At 37.9% G+C, this 18416-nt stretch overlaps 1 protein-coding gene across 4 annotated transcripts in view; it reads right to left on the reverse strand.

Annotated features, from left to right (window-relative positions):
• atp2b1a (ATPase plasma membrane Ca2+ transporting 1a) overlaps nt 1–18130 on the reverse strand; it is a 37721-nt gene extending 19591 nt beyond the window's left edge. For all 4 annotated transcript variants that reach the window (XM_080886088.1, XM_080886087.1, XM_080886090.1 and 1 more), the window contains exons 1-2: nt 17998–18130; nt 6408–6891 (exon numbers count right to left, since the gene is read on the reverse strand). In XM_080886088.1, coding sequence (XP_080742214.1) covers nt 6408–6600 — 193 coding nt within the window. In that variant the 5' untranslated portion in view covers nt 6601–6891; nt 17998–18130. The remainder of the gene's footprint in view (nt 1–6407; nt 6892–17997) is intronic.
• Nucleotides 18131–18416: the final 286 nt, after the last annotated feature.

Genomic DNA, 18416 nt, shown 5'->3' on the forward strand with positions numbered 1-18416 from the left:
ATAAGGTGAGGGGCAGAGTAAACACTGGGCAAGTGGCAGTCTGTTGCAGGGCTAACACAGAGAGAAAGACAACTTTTTACACTTACATTCACACCTACCAATTAACCTAACTCCATACATGTGTTTGGACCACGAAAGGAAACTGAATACCTGGAGAGCAGTGCAAACTCCAGGCCCTTGTTGGGCCCTGGGTGAAAGAACAGTGAATGGACGTGTCATTTGTGGTCATTTCATAACCAAATATCTGTTGAATTAAGAATTTAATCTCTGTAGACTCTTCTCTGGAAGAGTTTGGAAATACTTTGGATTCATTGCAAGTGATGTTGTGAGTGTTTTACGCACATCCATCATGCAGGTACAAAGACCTGACTGAAAGACCTTAAATTTTGCTTCTAGGAAATGTACTCTGATCAGGGAATAAACACCTTATTTAAATGAAGACGTTTTAAATAACAGATATGTATCATGATATAAAAGTGATACATCGTGTTGATTTCATTTTCCATCAAGTTATGGTAGTCCCACCAATTCTAGATTTCACTAATAATCTAGAATAGGTCTAATGCCAATAAAGTAGCATATAAAATATCAGAAAACTGAGTTAACATTAACACCAAATCCCAAAGTAAATGCTTTTTCCTGTTAAAATATAAACCTTGATATTTGTTTTGTGTGTGTCAGTTTGCTAACTGATGACATAATTGGGCTCTAAAAACATTTTTTTTAAAAAGGCTTGAATTAAATACATTTACAGTTGATTTGTGTTTTATCCTTGCCAATTCATTATAATCAGTGAATATAGTAGGATAATGGTTGGGCTAAACTTTACTCCTGAATAAATTACTTAAATAAATAACTACAATAAAAAATGCTGACTTCAGTGAACTGCTTCATAAAATTCCAAATTGTTTCCATTGATTTCAGATGCGAGTTAATTAAAAGAGGGTATTGCCGTTTTTTTCCCTCATTCCTACTCACCAAGCAGGTCAATAAAAACTTGTGTAAAGAAGAAAATAATCCTGTATTACTAGTTAAATGGTTAATTGACATTACAACCTAACACATACTTTTCTAAAAGAGGTGAGAAGAATGACTCACCACCAGCACAACACATTAAAAAAAAAAAAAAAAATAGTGACTGGGTTTATCCAGCAAAGCTGACTGTTGCTGCTCCGTGGCTGTCTCTCACCATCTCCTTTAATTCTCTGTGCCTCTAATTAAAACACGCTGACAGCTAATACCCCACTCAACTTTACACCACATTTTCCCTTTGTATTATAGCAATAAATACAAGTGACAGAAGCCGATCAAGGTGTCATCTCTCCATTTGATTCACAAACAGAAAATAGGTTGGCCTTGGCCTCTTGCATCATTTTAGCCCCAGTGTCAAGCAGCTAATCATTAACCATTTAATTTGGATGCTTGTGCAAGCTGACCCATCTGAGTACTGTCATTTTCAGTCATCAGTAAGAGGTCAAGGTAAACCTTTACCCTGGGTCTGTCACAATTAAATGAGATGGGAACCACAACTAAGCATCATTGACTCAACAAACTAAGCCTGAGAAATAATTCCGAACTTGCGTTTTTATGCACACAATCAAGAAAAGAGGACTTGTGATTGTTCACTGTACAACCTTTTGTAGATTCATTTGCTAAGGAGGCGAATCAAACCTGGTGAACTGTTTTACTGTGAGTAAAATGTATAAAAAGATTCTTTATGTTGCTAAAAGGTTAACCATCAACCTATTTACATTAATATAATATGAAGCACATCTGAGTCCAATTAGGATAACTGGATTATGGGATTTCCATCACCTCTGCTTAAGTTAAGCCCCGTCCACATTTAACGTGCTTCATCATGATGATTAGTTGGTGGTTGACATTCCCGACTAGTTGAGCAGGTAACCACCTTGTCAAATTAATTAGCAGTTTTATGGATTCTCAAGGATGAGAAAAGTAATCAAGACCTTAAATGGTATTTTACCTGTTAATATAATATAATAATATTGTATGTATAATAGTTAATATAACCTACTATGGTAAGATCACTTTAGAGTTTAGTTGACGGTGACAGGTAGTTTGCAATTGAAACAAGAGGAGTAATCAAGATAGTTGAGATTACAATACTGATGAATAGTCATGTTAAAAACCATATACTGATTGATTTTTTTTAATGTCTTTTTTTTTTTAACCAATGATTCCTTCAAGTTTAAATAAAAACACAAAAATAAAAATAATTATAAATGATAAATAAAGAGTCAGGCCCTAAATAGGGGATGTTTTTTTTTTTTTTTAATGTCAAGCCTTTCTCACAAGAGAAGCCATTCATCCCTGCCAGCCTGCTTCCACTTTGGGATGTCTACGGGTGCAAGGGAGCCCCAGGCGGCAGCAAGTTTGTGTGCCTCAGGAGCCATAGGGAGAGCAACAAGCAGCCAGAGCTGACAGCCAGCTGTCGCACGCCGTGGAAAGATGAGCGGGTGAGAGAACCAGAGTCATCTGGACATAAAGGTCCTGCCTTTTTCTCCAAATTAGATTAATCTAAGGAAACCTTGTGAGTTTTACTTCCTGTAGATAGAGCTTGTTGACCGAAGGCCTACTTTTAGCCATGGGGCTTACAGGGGCAATAAAGAAAAGGAGTGCATTTCAGCTATACTATATGCTGACAGACTAAACCTCATCAATCTTCAAACTTTAATCTCAGTTTCTTGACTGCATGCCCTCTACCATTACACTGACGCAATCTAGCAACAGAAAGAGCTAAACATCTGTTAAACCACCATCTATATGGCAGCTCTTACAACAGCAGGTGTCTCCAGGACCGCAGTTCTCTGTGACAGCAAGTAACACCAATTCCAGGTACAGTGTAAATTTGCAGAGATAATCTTTTGTGTGAATCTAAAGTCCACTTCACACTCTTCAACAGACAAAAACCTATTTCCACTTCTTGTAATTTTACACGCCTCTTTCTCTTATAAAAAACACTAAAATAGGGTTGTTTATAACAGCCCTCATAACTATCATTTTAACAATTTCTTCCAAAAGCCTTTTCAGAGAAAATCATGAGAGGATTTTAGGTGTTGCTGCATGTAGGAATTTATCTGCTCTAAGACAGCATTGATTAATAAACTGAGCATTGAGACTCTCAAAGGATATCATCATCCAATTTCTGCCCTAAAAAATAGAAATCTGTGGTACTACATGTTGATCAAAGTACCATCATCACATCACTCAGGAAATTTTGAGACTACAAATAACAAAAGGCACAGTGTCTAACTAGAAAATCAATATCTCCATAGTTTTACAGAATTGGGTTGAAATGAAACAGAACTCCTCTGCACACCTTTAGTAACTAAAGCAAAACAGGAAAATAATTGTGCTCATGTATCAGTTTTCAAGCCAGAAATGACTACATGTGTATCAGCACACTTCCTAATTTCTCGCTGAACTGAACCAAACCAAGCCTGAGAGCTGTTATAACCACTCCCAGGCAAAACGCTTCAGCATATCACTTTGAATTTAGACATGAAGACAAGATATGCAGGCTTCCTGAATTACAAAGAGAAAGACTACGACTTAACAGTCCGAACCTTGACACTGAATAAGGGGGTTTCCTGTTCAAACTGACAGATACAAATAGGCTGTCAGATTTTATAAATTAGATCAACTGGATGCATACCCTGGGACCCAAGTATCAGACAATGTGAAAATAGCAATGAACAAGGGATAACTGTGAGGATTACTGCCAATAATACTAATTTAAAAGTGGCCATGACAATTTGATGAGTCTCAATATGCAAAGAAAATAAGCTACTTGGTTTGAAGAAAAAAATGCTGTGGTTTTAGCAACTGTTATATACTGTGGCATGATATCACCTACACCCATTACTGCAGCTCAACACCTTCTTGCCCCAACTGTAATAACTTCCATCTCTAAGCGAAGATGACATCACTATATGTTTTTTTTAGGCTTGACTAAGTCCCCACAAATACCAAAGACAACAATAGCACCATTTTCACAAGCTGAAGGGCTGCTGTGAGCATTTAGTATATTTTAAAGCATATACAAGACAGAGTTTCCTTTGAAACGTTATTGCTGACTATGATATCTAATTATGCTATCGGTGTGGGGAAAAAAGAAACAGAAGCAAAAATGAAACGGGGGGGAAGTAAAAAATGATGTACAAGTGAAACCAGGTCAGACAGCTACGTGTATTAGCGAGATCGCTCCCTTCAACTCTCTCAGTAAGAAAATATTTTAGCACACACACTAAAACACTTGCCATCTAAAAAGACATCAACCCTTTCTAGCTTAAATGCCTCCACCTCTTTTTTTAGTACACTACAGTACAGTGACAAATGGGTTAAGGGTTAAAATTTGTCAAAAACCATTTTTCGTGCATTGTCTGAATAAGCTTTTGGCAGTTCTCACTGTCACAATTGAGAAAGCATAATTACATCTTTTTAAACTCACAGCACTGGCATGTTAATTATCAAAATCAATCTGAATCAGTGAATTGAAATCCAACTGAATAGGGAGCTCTCTGGTGGTCTATTAAGACTTATGTACAGACATGAAAAATAGCAGTCGTACTGCCACGATAAATTACATTTAGCCTCATGCAAATGGAGCTGGCTTTAAAGTCTTAGATTATGCAAACTAGTTAAAGCAGAGCAAGACATTAGTGCACATTCCTAACAGCTACATTTACTCAAACTTCTTTGGATGAAAAGAGCTTGGGAAGTGGAGGATTAGCAGAGGATTGGCTTCAGAGGTTCAAATAATGCCCACCCAACTAATTAGAAATCCCTTTTCAATTGTCAGGATCCTGTAATCTTAAATGATGGCTCAATTTCCCAAGCCAGGGACAAATGTGCTGATTGAAACAGTGGGTGTATACCAAGTGGAATGGGGATGTAGTCAAGCTCATCAGTACAGTCTTGTTTAAAAAAAAAATAAACCAAAAAAACCCTGCCACTTTAGCCCAATTTATTGAAATAAATTGGGCTAAAGTGACTGTTCCCTTTGAAACCTTCAAGTAACTTGCTTTCAGTCTCATCGTTTTGGACAAGCTGAAAATCTTAAAAGCATTTTAAAAACAAGACCGTTGATATGCTGGACACCAATGAAGGCAAAACAAAAGAAAAAAAAAGATCTGAAATGAAGGCTTAACAATGTAAACATGTCCCTAATATTCAGCTAACTTATCTTTTCATTTATTAAAATACAAATCAATACAGTAATAGGACTTCTTTGTGATTTATAAGGAAAAATGCAAAGCTAAGGGGCCTCAACTAACCACATTCTCCCTTTTTTTACAGCATACACTCAGCTGAGCAGAGGGGGAGGACAATTTACACAACAACCAATGTCACTCATGCTGAAAATATGACAGGACTCCATATTCACCAACATTACACAGCCACATGCATGTTTAGACAACTTGTGCTCCCTCAGCAGCTAAATTCCTATTCAGCAATTTTTCATTATAGTTTAGACAATGGCCCATTGCCTTTAGTAAATCTAAAGGGAGTTAGACAAACTGCACCGTGCACAAATGGCATGCGCAGTATTATCCAAGAGAGGAAAAAAAAAAAAGAACGTTTAAGGATTAAAGTAAGTTAATGGTACTTGCTCAAATAACAGTTGCTTTGCAGTTTTGTAAATGCTTGTATTTACCATTATTTGGTTTACTGAAGCTCAGGAGACTTTTACCTTGCACCGAGTGACTGCATACAAAGGACTGTTACAGTGAATATGTGGTGCCATTTTAATCTGGGATCAAACTGAAAATCCCCACAAATAAAGAGTTCAGTCAAGGTCATACTAGTGATTAGGCAGACTGTCTATAAAGGGAAACAGACAGAAGTAGCAGGGGAAAAAAAGAAAAGATAGGCGCCATCAAAAGCAACCTACTTGGGTTTCACTATACCCTAAATGGAATTTTCCCCCCAATTCTTCTAATTATTAGCTTATGAATTTAATATTGAAGAAGACAGTCACAAAAGAGAAAGTCACTGCTTTACTACCAAGCCTTACAGAGTCCTGTTTTGTCCTCCACATGTGGGACATTTATCTGCCTGCAGACTGGTACTGTGCCCAAGCAAACAGCTGGTCTGTCTGAAACCTGCACACATAGTCAGAGAGGTGAAAAGGGAGAAAAGGAGGGTGTGTGGGACATATCCACACAGGCCTTGAAATAGAGCAGGACTGGCCCAGGTCAGAGCCAGTCTGCCTGGCCACCTGTCTGGTTTGTGAAAGCTTCCAAGGAAGTCATGTCAAGGCAATCAATAATGTGGATGACACACCTCCTAAACTATGTGTGCACCACATTGTCATTCCCAAAACTAAAACTGTCATGCTGTAAATGATCAAACTCAAATCATGTTGAGTAAAAGTGTTACTATACCATCTATTGGTGATGTTTTTAACCGGTTGCAGAGTCCTTGAATATCCCCATAATATTCCGCAATTTTGGTTACTGCCTCAGCGCTCCTCAGTTCCATTAACCCACGCAGTTCTTTTAGTGTGCAGCCAAACTCTCCATCATGGTTGGCCTCCACTATGGAGTTCTTCACCCCACTGTACGAGTTGTTTGCCATCTTCTTACTGCCTCCCCAGTCTATTGCAAAGTGTTGCTGCTTTGACTTGACAGCAGGGGTTTAAAAACACCCAAAAAAAAGGGCTGTCCTGGAAATTCTTAAATCCTCAAGAGTGTGAACACAGTGACAGTTCCCATAAACAGCCAACAGGCCCTTCACAGGCAGCTGGAGTCATATGCCAGGTAGAAGGGATATTATGAAACAAGCCATTTCCCTGGGAGAGCTGAGTTCCTATTCTTTCATGGTGACTGAGGATCACCCACAGAGCCAGAGATCACCATGCATCCAGATCTGGAAGAGAAGAGCAAACATAAAAAGAAATTTGTCAATATTCACACCAAAATGGGCCATTACATGAAGAGGGGGGTTAAAATTCATTTACTGACATAGCGCTTATGCTAACTAATATCTGGCCAGGAAAACATTTCATTTTCAGTATATAACCTACCAAGCTGGAGGCAGCTGAGACAAGTAGCTGCGTTATTAGCAGAACTGCCTCTAATCAATTGGCAAGAGATTCTGATTAGTTTTACTTAAGTTGCAATAAAATAATTTTGCCATCAAGATAAAACTCTTGACTAGTAATGAGCACTCTTTTTCTTGGTTAAAGCTTCTTGAGCATTATGTACTGGTTATCTACTGTTAACAGAGCTTCAACAACACTTTTACACATTTTTCTTGCCTCTTGCATGAGTTGGACTTGAATGAGGCATAAAGTGATTAAAAACAGAACATATTCAAACAATAACAAAATAATAACCATGTTAAACAATGTTAAAGCCAAAGCATGACAGTTCAACCAACTAACAGACCTCATGGACAAGCACAATAAACCACAAGACCATTTTCTATCTGCTTTTTAGTTACAATTCAAATTCATGTTTCTGTTTTTCCTATTAATATAAACTGTTCCTCATCTGATAAATAAGGATGTTGCCTGCTGTACAGATTGTGAAAGGCAATTTTTTGAATTGTGATAAATAATAGGCTTTGTTGTTGGTCTTCTACCTTATCTGTATTAATAAATAAACAAACAGCAGACCCTGATACAACATAAAGTCACTGTTTCAAATACAAATGTTGTTGAAAAGACATTACAAAGTGCATATCAAATCGTGAAGCCAGCACGGCAGAAGATCTCTCTATAATGACCATAGCTACAAGGTGGAGCAAAAAGGATTAGTGCAATTAAACCAGGTGTTTACCTTAAGTTTATTGCTTTGCACTTGAAGGTATGCTCTGCGTAGTCAGCCCATTCTCCCCTGTCATTTTATACAGAAACGCTTGTTGGCAAGCTTTTACTGCACTTACAGTAAATTATTGGGTTACGTTTGACTTCAGTAATGTTATCTTAACTTCTTTACAGAGAGCAGAGGACACAGTGAACACATACACATACTCTAAAACCAGGGACAGATGAGAGAAAATAAGCTGACCATAAAGGATAGAAAAACAGTACAAACTCTTACACCCTGCTGTAATAAATAAGTGCACAAAAATCAGGTAACACTTTTCACTTCTTGGGATAGGAGCATAAAGCCCCTTGTCTTTAAAGTCATTCCAGCCAAATTTGTAAAATTAAGATTTCACAGAGACCTGTTGTAAACAAAATGGGATTACTTCAATATTTTATCAAAATCAACAGAACCTTTGATCATCACATTCTAATCAGTCTATACTTGAGTCCAAGTGAACATTTAAGGAAGAATTCCTGGGCTCATAGAATCATACATGAGGACAAAGTGAATACATAATAACATCTTGCTTGCAATACCAGAAATCCTGCTACTGTGTTGTAAGCCTGAACATAAACACCACTTTAACATGATGCGAGGGATGTGAAACAGGCCTTCTGATCCATATGAGTAAGAAGTCTCATGGACCTGATAAATCTTTTTTTAAAAATAGGTTTTTACAGGCACAGCATGGACCTAATGTATGATGATGTTTTAGTCCCCGTTTTCTAAATCTACTTTTCCCAATTAATGATGAAAATCTTAAAACAAACAAACCCACATGAAAATCGATATTTTAAGGTAAACTGGGAATGTCCTTGACCCTATGCAGTTTGCTTACAGGCCACAGATAGGAGCAGTATATGTCACAATAACCTTGTTCAACCTGCATGTTAAACACTTCCTTGTGCTAGTTTTCAGCTTTCAGCCCAATCCTCATGTTTTAATCAGAAGAGAGCAATTTGACCTGAATAAAAAGTCTTCTGGGCTGGATTCTTGACTTTTTAACTAACACGATTCAAAAAGTCTGGAGAAATGGGATCAAATCCAATCAAGTCTGCTCCTCAACTGGCTACCCACAGGGATGCACACTCTTGCGCTCATTATTTATCCTGCACACAAATATGTGTTAGAGCAGGTATGAAAACAGGACCATTTTAAAGTATGTGAATAACTCTGTTACTGTTAGTCAGCTCCAGGATAATGGGATCAGCTATGGCCCAGTACTTGATGATTTTGTTAAAAAGGTATAATGAGTCTTCAATTAAATGTAACTAAGACAAAATATATGATCACCGATTTTAGAAAGTGCACTCATACACAAGAGATCACGTCCATTATGAGTGAGGGAATGTGCTTAATCATAGAAATATCTCAGAACAATTATTGATTCAAAGCGAAACTTTGAAGCAAACTGTGAAGCTGTGTGCAAAAAACTAAACTCCACAATGATACAACCATGATGATTTCATTTAATCCTATTCTCACTGAATCCATTTTCTCCTTGCCCTTGGTGTCAGGTCTAATACATTTATCTGTAAAGAACAGAAACTCATTCAAACAAATTGCCAGACCACCTGACAAACTAACTTATGAGCCACTGTTTGAGAGAAAGATTTCTAGCCCCAAACTGTTGAACAACACAGTTTAAAAACTGCTTCACTGCAGCAGCTTTCACTTAGATGAACAAATCCATAGCTTTACAATCCTATGCCAGGTGAATTCATTATTATGTTTTTATTAATTTCTTTAGTGTTTTGTATTACGCTTATCTGTTGTCTCTGTTTGTATTGAATATGTGCGTGCAAGGATGGATGACTCACTACTGCAGACCAAATCAACCTACGGGTATAAATAAAGTAACTTGAACCTGAACCTGCTACCCTTGAATATGACTACTACACTAAAATAAGTATAATTTAAATAACTTCAAGTTTAGTCTGCCTGATGAAGAGCTTCTAATACAACATTACAGTCAAATCTTTTCGACTAAACACCCCTATTTATTCTAGACTACATCAGTCCCTTTGCCATTTCAACAGAAAGTCTCTCACAATTAAATTTAAAAACAAATCACAGTCATAAAGCCCCTGGCTTCCCTGCTGTGTGACTCCTGGGGTGCCGTAGTGAACAAGGGCCAACTGACTGATTACCCTAGGAAAAGCCTTTTGTTTAATCTAATTAAGACTATCTGTCGCATGAGGGACCTCCATGGTGCTCTACATGGGAGAGTCCATTCCAATGAGAGGCTGCTGTCCATTCAGTGTTAATCAGACTAACACAATGTGGCTCATTCACGTCAACCAGGTTGATACAAATATGTCTTGGAGAAGCTCGGATGAGAAAGCAACCTCCTAATAAAACTACAGAGGCTGAAGCATAGCAAGTGTACATCTGTTTTAGGAAAGGTTTGATTTTATTGATTTCTTCATTTCAGAAGGAACAAAACTGGATTTATGGCTGAGATCTAACAAGATGGGCCCAGTTTCTATATGAAATCACTACTATACTAAAAGCCATGTCAAACTAATCTTGCATTGCACAAGGAATCTGGACCCAGCCATCTGATCCATTAGGAAAGGCACCAGTGGGGGTACACGGGAACATTAAGCCATGTCTGGAAATAACACTGGGGATACTTTACTTGCTTTTTCTCACTTTCTACATTTCAAACAGTAACACAAATGCACCTTTGCATGATTTGTGCTGCCCAGAGATTTAGGCTCTTCATTCCTGATGTGGCATTTTCATTTTTATTCTTGAGTATAATCACAATCTACTCTGGCAAAATACACAGACATGAATACACACCCCAAACTCAAAGCGCAAGACTTTATAGTGTTGTCAAACAATATATAAATTTATATATTAAAAAAGGTGACATTGTATTTCAGCAATAGCCATTCCAAGCAAATGACACATATTTTAATCCCAGGAATTTCTGTCAAGAAACTGGGTTCCTTATGGCTGCTGGCTGTCTGTGTTTCCACTGTCGTCTAAACACTGATGGCTTTTACAGGCCATTAATAAAATAAAACTTCACAACAAACTGATTCACTCCCTTCCTGTATGTGGTACTAATTAGGGGTGGGGGGAAAAAAAATCGATACTGTGTAGTATCGTGATATTTTGTTTGCTAATAATGTATCGATACAGGGACAGCAGAAATCGATATTTTGTTACAAAAAACGTTTTTGTGGACTGGAACATGCTGATCAACATGCTCTGACTTCAGAGCATGTTGATCAGCTCCTTTTTCTGAGCAAGAACCCTGACATTCCTTCACTGTCCAAATGTGTTTAACTTTTTTTTGGCAGCAATAAACATGACAGTTTACTTATTTTAATTTAAGACATGTTTTATTTTAATTAAGTTTAAAACTTTTTTATTTAATGTAAAATTATATTTTGTTTTAATTTACTTTCAAATTCTTCAGTTGCTGAATGGGCTGCATAGTTTTCATAAATTGCATAGTTCAGAATAGCTATAATTGTACCAGATGGTTGCATTCAGTTAAGTTGGACTAGACTGTAATACAAACCGTTCAGTTTGTCAACAATATAACTGACTGAAATGAGAGAAAGACTGAGTGCGAGACTTTGATATTAGATAAAATGAATATTGATAAAGTTTACTTTTATGTACAGAATCTGAATATTGCAAAATGTTTTAAAAAATTGCAATAATATCGTATCGTGCGTTAAGTATTGTGATAATATCGTATCGTGGGATGTATGGCAATTCCCACCTCTAGTACTAATTGAGATCAGTAGAAATGTTAGAAAAGCAGCATTCCCACCCGTTAGTTTCCTTCACCTCTGAAAAATACTAGCCAAGAGCAAGAAGCAAGTCATTTGTTGTTGTTTTATTGCAGGGATGAAATTATTTCCTATGTAGTAAATGCAGCTGTAGTCAGGATAGTTTTGGAATTCTTTGTACCAGATCAAGTCCACAAATCCCACCAACCTGACACAGGTGAATTTCAGGGTAGACCATCTTGTACCCTAAAGAAAGCATGTGACTTTCTAAATTTGTTAATGGCCTCAAAAGTACTTGCATCAAGTGGCAGGACTTTAACTTGCTTCGAGCACCATATGGACTATTCAAGACAAGCCTATAATTTTCAGTGTAATTCACTGCACCTCCCACCCCATGTCTTACTATAACATTCACACCCCCTAACCCAACATGCAGCAACAATGCCAAGATGAAAGAAGTGCCAACATTTGCTGCCCTGGGTCAGTTTCGGGTTGCAGTGCAGCTCAAATGTTACAACAGTGGAAAATGATTGTGATTGGATCTCCAAGCCAACAGCTGGCATGGTATGGCTGAATGACAGAGGCCAGAGTTAACCCTTTCCAAGCCTCAGTAGCAGACCGATAACTCAGGGTGGATGTGTGCTGGTTTAACCCAAGAATTACAGACATGCACATCACAAGGCTATTCAAAACTACAGTCACAATGAATCCCCTACAAAGAAGATTGCAGCAATTGGGAACAAGTAGACAGGACAATAGTGATGGATGTGTCATAAATATACTTATGTCTTTGTTTCCATGTTAAGGAAACCCTCTGGCAATTTGAATACCTTTATGTGCCAACAACTTGATGCAAGTCAAGGATAGCAATTCTAGGGATCCCTCTGCAATGGAGCTGCCTAATGCGAGAGGTGATATTTTTAGCTTCCCCTAGACTGTCCCCTCCCCCCACTGTTAGCCATTGCCGAACTGGGTCAGGCCATGTAAATGTGGAGGGTACAAAGCAGAGACACCCAGCCATCCTTGTGCTGTGTGGCTTGCAGCTGAGAGTGCTACTTCATCCCACCGACTGGAACCTCTACGTAGCTCTCAAACGCTGTCAGGCTGCCAGTTCATGAGAACGCACAGTCAGTGGTGTCACCGTCAACACGCTTTTCCTCTCCAGCTCCTTTTACTGCATGTATGGAAGGACACGTAACAGCATTTGAAATGAAAGTAAACAATCATCTTTTCCTCCAAAAACTAAGGCTGCTGGATAAATAGAAATAACATTTTATATATGCATTTCACTGTCTATCATATTATATTTATAGATCAATTTATGGACACTTTAAGACTACCGCGTTATTTTAAAAACATTTATTTGTGCTCTAATATTATTAAATATAGTCTTCGTACATTTTTTTTTTTCTTTGTGTGTTCTGTCTTGTAGGTAAGCAGATGTAAATTGTTTTTTGGAACAACATGATTTCCAAAAAAAAAAAAAAAAAAAAAATTCTGGTGCAGTATGTAAAACTTTGTACTGATAACAAGCCAGCTATACACATTTTTTTTAACCCCCACCTGGTAGAGTTTCAATAAACATTTGTGGATTCATTCCTAGTTGTGAATTTCCCTGACCTGTGTACAATTATAAGGCACTACTGCCCGAGGGCACAAATTTGACCACCATTCAGTGCTTTATAGTATTATGCTTCATAAATGATGAAATTCTTTTTTGCAAGTGAATGTTGAAAAATATTAATTTTAAATTAATTAATTAATTAAATTTAAGTTTTCATTATAACTATTTGCCAATGCAATTTTACAAGGATGTTAATGCCTGTCTGTGTTACTTCTAAAAGCCTCTCTCTGTTTTTATACCCAATCATTTTACCAACCTGTTTGCAACAGATCTGATTAGTGTTGAGACTTTCGACCACTTTAAGCAATTAAAAATTTAGCATTTACTTTTCAAACCTTTTAAGGAACAGGTTGTACTTTTCTTTTTGAACCTTTGTGCCAACAAAAAGAATTTGCTATACAACAAGCAGTACGAATTTGAAAAGCATAAGCAGTAATATCTTAAATTTACCAACAAATAGTTTGACGCTGTCTTACAAAAGCAATGCAGGTGAAACACATTCTTATAGACCGGTTTTTAACCTCTTACATAACAACAGAACAGACAAGTTATAAAATTTAGTACATAGTGGCCATCTAGGCACATGAAGACTGACCGGTTTCTCAAAACTGTTTATATTAACATTTATAGAGCATGTCAAAAATAATTGTTGCTACATACATAAATGAGGGGAAAGCTGGGCATTTAAATAAGTAAAACTGAGAAACTGACCACATGAGTATTTTTGAGTGCTGGAAGACTGTCCTGTTGTTAAAGTTGTATTCTTACCCTCCACCCCCCACTGTTAAAAATAAATAAATAAATAATTTTTTGGACAAATTCAGGATTAAAATTTCAACATTTACCTACAGAATTTGTTATCATCAAATCAAACATGCCCCTTTTCTTTCATAGTACTGGCCACAGAAATACTATACATGAATATAAAAATTTTACTGCTTTCTACTAATTTCCTCCTGTCAAAGATGTAAATGCACAGCAAGAGGTATGGTTTTATTGAGCTTTTGCATAGCATTTCATGTGCATAGGATTGAAAATGTTCCAAAATGAGGCATCTTTCATTGAGGCACTTTGAAGATCAGAGGCTTTCTGTGTTCTTGCTTATGTGCGATACCACAGACCAGATCGGTGGCCTGGGGTCCTGCTGCCCCATCATTATCTGCTGCAGTCTGAAATTGCTGTTGCCATCATTTCAGTTTTAGGATGCACAATTGTTGACTTGTGCATTATATATTTCACAAAAAAACTGTGGTACAGAATGCATTGCTATGGTTTAACACATGTCATGCATGTGTTCTGCATTCATTGTGACGAAACCACTTGCTGTAACTGTTAATAAATAGCCTAAGTGAAAATGTATACTAGAAAGAAAGTTTTGAAGCTTTAAGGAACAGACAAATGATTTCATGATCCACATGATTGCATTTGATTCAAATAAAAATTCAAGTGGTATTTCAGGGAGTGATTGTTTCCCACAAATACACTGCTCTGACTTGATTAGGCAGGAATTGCTCTCTCATTGGCTCCACCGTATGATATTACTTGCCCAAGATTTTCAGAGCATGCTACAATGGCAGTTTAAATGTGTAGAGAAGATTACACCAGAGCAGGACTGTATACTGTATGCCACAAGTGATAACATCCAAGACAACCAGCAATGCTTTATGATGAGAGAAGTTGAGGTCTGGAAGTATGCTTCTATTATATAAGCTCAATGACGCTGAAGTTCAAATGAACAAATAATAATAATAATAATACAGTTAAATCATCTAGCCCACTTTAAAAATGTCCCTTTAATCATTGCCACGTCAAACCATGGAGCCCACCATGTTGCAGAGATGCCAAAACTAACATAAATGTCCGTCAGACTGACTGGTAGCATATTTAGACCTTCTGACAGTCTTCAGGGCTATTTTGCAGCACGTGCTTTGCAATTATTTTAATTAGGCACAATCCCAGTATATAATAACTTTTGCCAATCTTCAATTATAGTACATTTGATCTCCTGAAATTAAAAACTGAAGCATATAACTGGTAGTCACACCTGTGTAATTTGTTTCTCGTGCCAAGTTAAACAAGATTTAAATGAACAAGTAGTAATGAATGACTAAAAGACCCTGTAACCTAAAACCCCTGCTTGAAATAATCTTGACCTTACAATCCACACACAGTAAGAAAGATAAGTAAAATGCCATCATTGGTAAATGTTACCATGAATACATGACACTGGTTCAAAACCACACTATATTTAGCTTTCCATGCTGGTTTACATGAGGCTTAACGCCACCTTAGATTAATGACCTGCAGTGGTCACCTCAGTGAAATAATGCTTTAAACTAGCAATTATAAACATTAAACTTGAAGAATTACAGAGTACACTAAGGACAAATGTTAGTAATTTGTCTTAATGTTGGGCTTATAGTTGTCTGCAGTGCAGAGCATGACAATGAAATAAGTGAACATGTGAACCAGCAGCTGTAAGAGGAACTCATCCATGATGAGTTAGGAACAGACTTGGCAGGCGACAACTGCCTGGAAGAAAGTATACCAGATATGCGGCATTACTTCACAGTGGCTATAGCAGTTATCTCAGCAGCAAGGAGCATGTAAGATTGGTGAGAACAACATTCTTCAGCACAGAAAGAAAGAAAAAACATGCACCGCTGAAAAGGACGTAGAGGTGTGGTCTTGAAAGGTTGATTTTCTACAAATGAACTAATGAGCCACAAAGGTCAGGTGATCTTCCCTCTGAAATATAACAATTTTTTGAAAAAATTAAAAAAAAAAAAAAGTATTCAAATATCTACTGACTCATATTAGTCACTCAAGGAGAGGGGTAATGTCTATAATCAGCCATTAGGGGAAAAAAAAGGTGGCACAGCGAAGAATAAGAAAAGATATTTTTGTCATTCTTGAGTGACAGCAACAGTCTGAGTTCAAAGGGCTCAGACAAGGCAACAGATTGTGTTACTGATGATCTAAGTGAATCATTAAACAAACTCAATTTCTATATGCTGCGCTAGACAGCTACAATGAAGCATTACTCACAGCTAAACCTGAAAAAAAAAAATAGACTTCTAACGCAGTATTAGCTAGAAAATTCAAACATATCTCCAAACTGAATCACAGCAACTGTCATTGCAGCTAATACAATATTGTGCAGCAAGATATTGTGATTATAAAATCCGTGTAATTGCTTATCTGTCATTATATTATTTAACAAGACCAGAGTACAGATGACTACTACAGGTGACTAGCACGCTCTGTGTCACCGAGTTTTATGTTCAGCGTCTTTTCATACAACTACAATAATAGAATGTAGAATCACAAGTCATTATACAAACACTGAAAGACATTGCTGGCGCTGCAGCAAGCTGGGTGCTATTTAATTGGATAAGGAGTGATCCCTTCAACTAGACACCAAAAGGTGCTCTGTGGCTGCACTCCACATCGACCTGGATACTGCAGGTAATGTCTGAGTGCACCAATCTATATTACGTCGTCAATCAAGATTAAGAGTGTAACGTTAACGTACGTAATCATCTTGCAGTACCTGGAAGCCCTAAGAAATACGAGATACATTACGGGCAAGTGGAAGGTAATTTAAAGAGACGAGCTGCAGTCAGTGTGTGAGTTTCTATTGCCGTGTAAGTATGAAATAAGCGTTGTTCTTTCAGTAGCGTTACGGACGACAAGTGGCAGTTTTTTCCCCTTAGTTCGGAAATAACCTGACAGTTTTGCCATACCAGGACATTTAAGAGTGGTAAACAGCCATACTTGCTCAAATGGGTTTCTCGTAATTGTTTCGAGGAGGTTAGGAGATTGGGACTTGAGATTAAAACCTACTAGTTGCGGTCAAATTATTGTCTTCAGAATACGGTACAAATTAAAGTGTTGGACAACAGAATGCGACACCAGCAAATGACAACCCCAGAAAATGATGTTAGTCAATAAACGAAGGTTCAAAACACGCTTACTGTGGTGACAGAGAGCAGAAATGACTAACGCGGTTTTATGGGTTCCCCGAGTTGCCCGTATTGAGTGTGTTGAGCAACCGCAGCGCGTGGACTCCCAGCGCTCGCGGAATATAGTTCCAGGCCGTTTAGCAGTATTACTCCACTAACGTTAGGTATCTGCATATAAAACGGGAACTGCGAGGCGTTAGACAAGCTGAATGACATATCACCATGTAACATGCAATGCAGGCAACTTTCTATTAAAGATATTAAGGTCCATAGTTGAAGTGTTATTTAACAGCGGGACCCCGCGAGGAGCAACCAAGTCGAAACGTTAATGTGCAGCCCAACAGATATGTTATTAAAAAAAATAACAGCGGTCCTGACTAGCGCACACGGTTAGCAAACTAGCACTAATGCGTTAGCTTATGCTGACTGCAAAGAGGGGAAATTCACAAAAGATACTTCCAACAGACTGACAAGTCTAAAAACTTAGCCATGAGCCATGCAGAAGTCCCAAGCAAACTATGCACAAGCGAATGGAATCTGGCAGCATCCCGGGCTGATTAGCTACCTGTGTTGGAAAACGAACCGCCCCATGTCAGTATCCCTCCAAGATAGCTAAGATTAGCTTGGTATACCGCTAACTACCCAAGGCAAGCTACCCACAGTGGTTGGCCCTCGTTGATCAGTGCACACACAAAAAAGAAGACCTTAACCGGTTATGGGGTTACATGCAACATCCAAAATCACTTGGAAAGATCAATTATTGTGTGGCATTTTGCCGCGCTAATAGAGAAAAATATAAGTAAAATAATACTTACTCCGTCCTCTGAAGAGCACCCCAGCTCCCTTTCTCTCTTTAACTCCCCCTCAGTCTCACCAAAGACTAGACTCTCTCCCCTGATCTGAGGTATAATCCCGCCCACTGCGCTGTCACAACCAAAGCCAGCAAACCTCACACTGCCAAGATAGTTCCTATCTCCCTCGAGCTCATGAAAACCCATGTCACTTTGACCGGAAATCATATGAGACATGCGTGCGGTGGAAAAGCGGGATGATGTTGCCGCAACTCACGTGGCTGACTGCTGAGATAATAATCTCTTTATGTTTAATTACAGAACAGATGCAGACCAAGACCACCTATTTGTTTTTTAATGCAACACGATGAAGGGTGCGTGTCTCACAGCGGTATTGTTGCATCTCTATGATTTAAAAATGCTAAAATCAAGCTGAAGCGATA

Source organism: Rhamphochromis sp. 'chilingali' (genome assembly GCF_963969265.1).
Source record: "Rhamphochromis sp. 'chilingali' genome assembly, chromosome: 7".
In the NCBI taxonomy this organism is placed as follows: Eukaryota; Metazoa; Chordata; class Actinopteri; order Cichliformes; family Cichlidae; genus Rhamphochromis; species Rhamphochromis sp. 'chilingali'.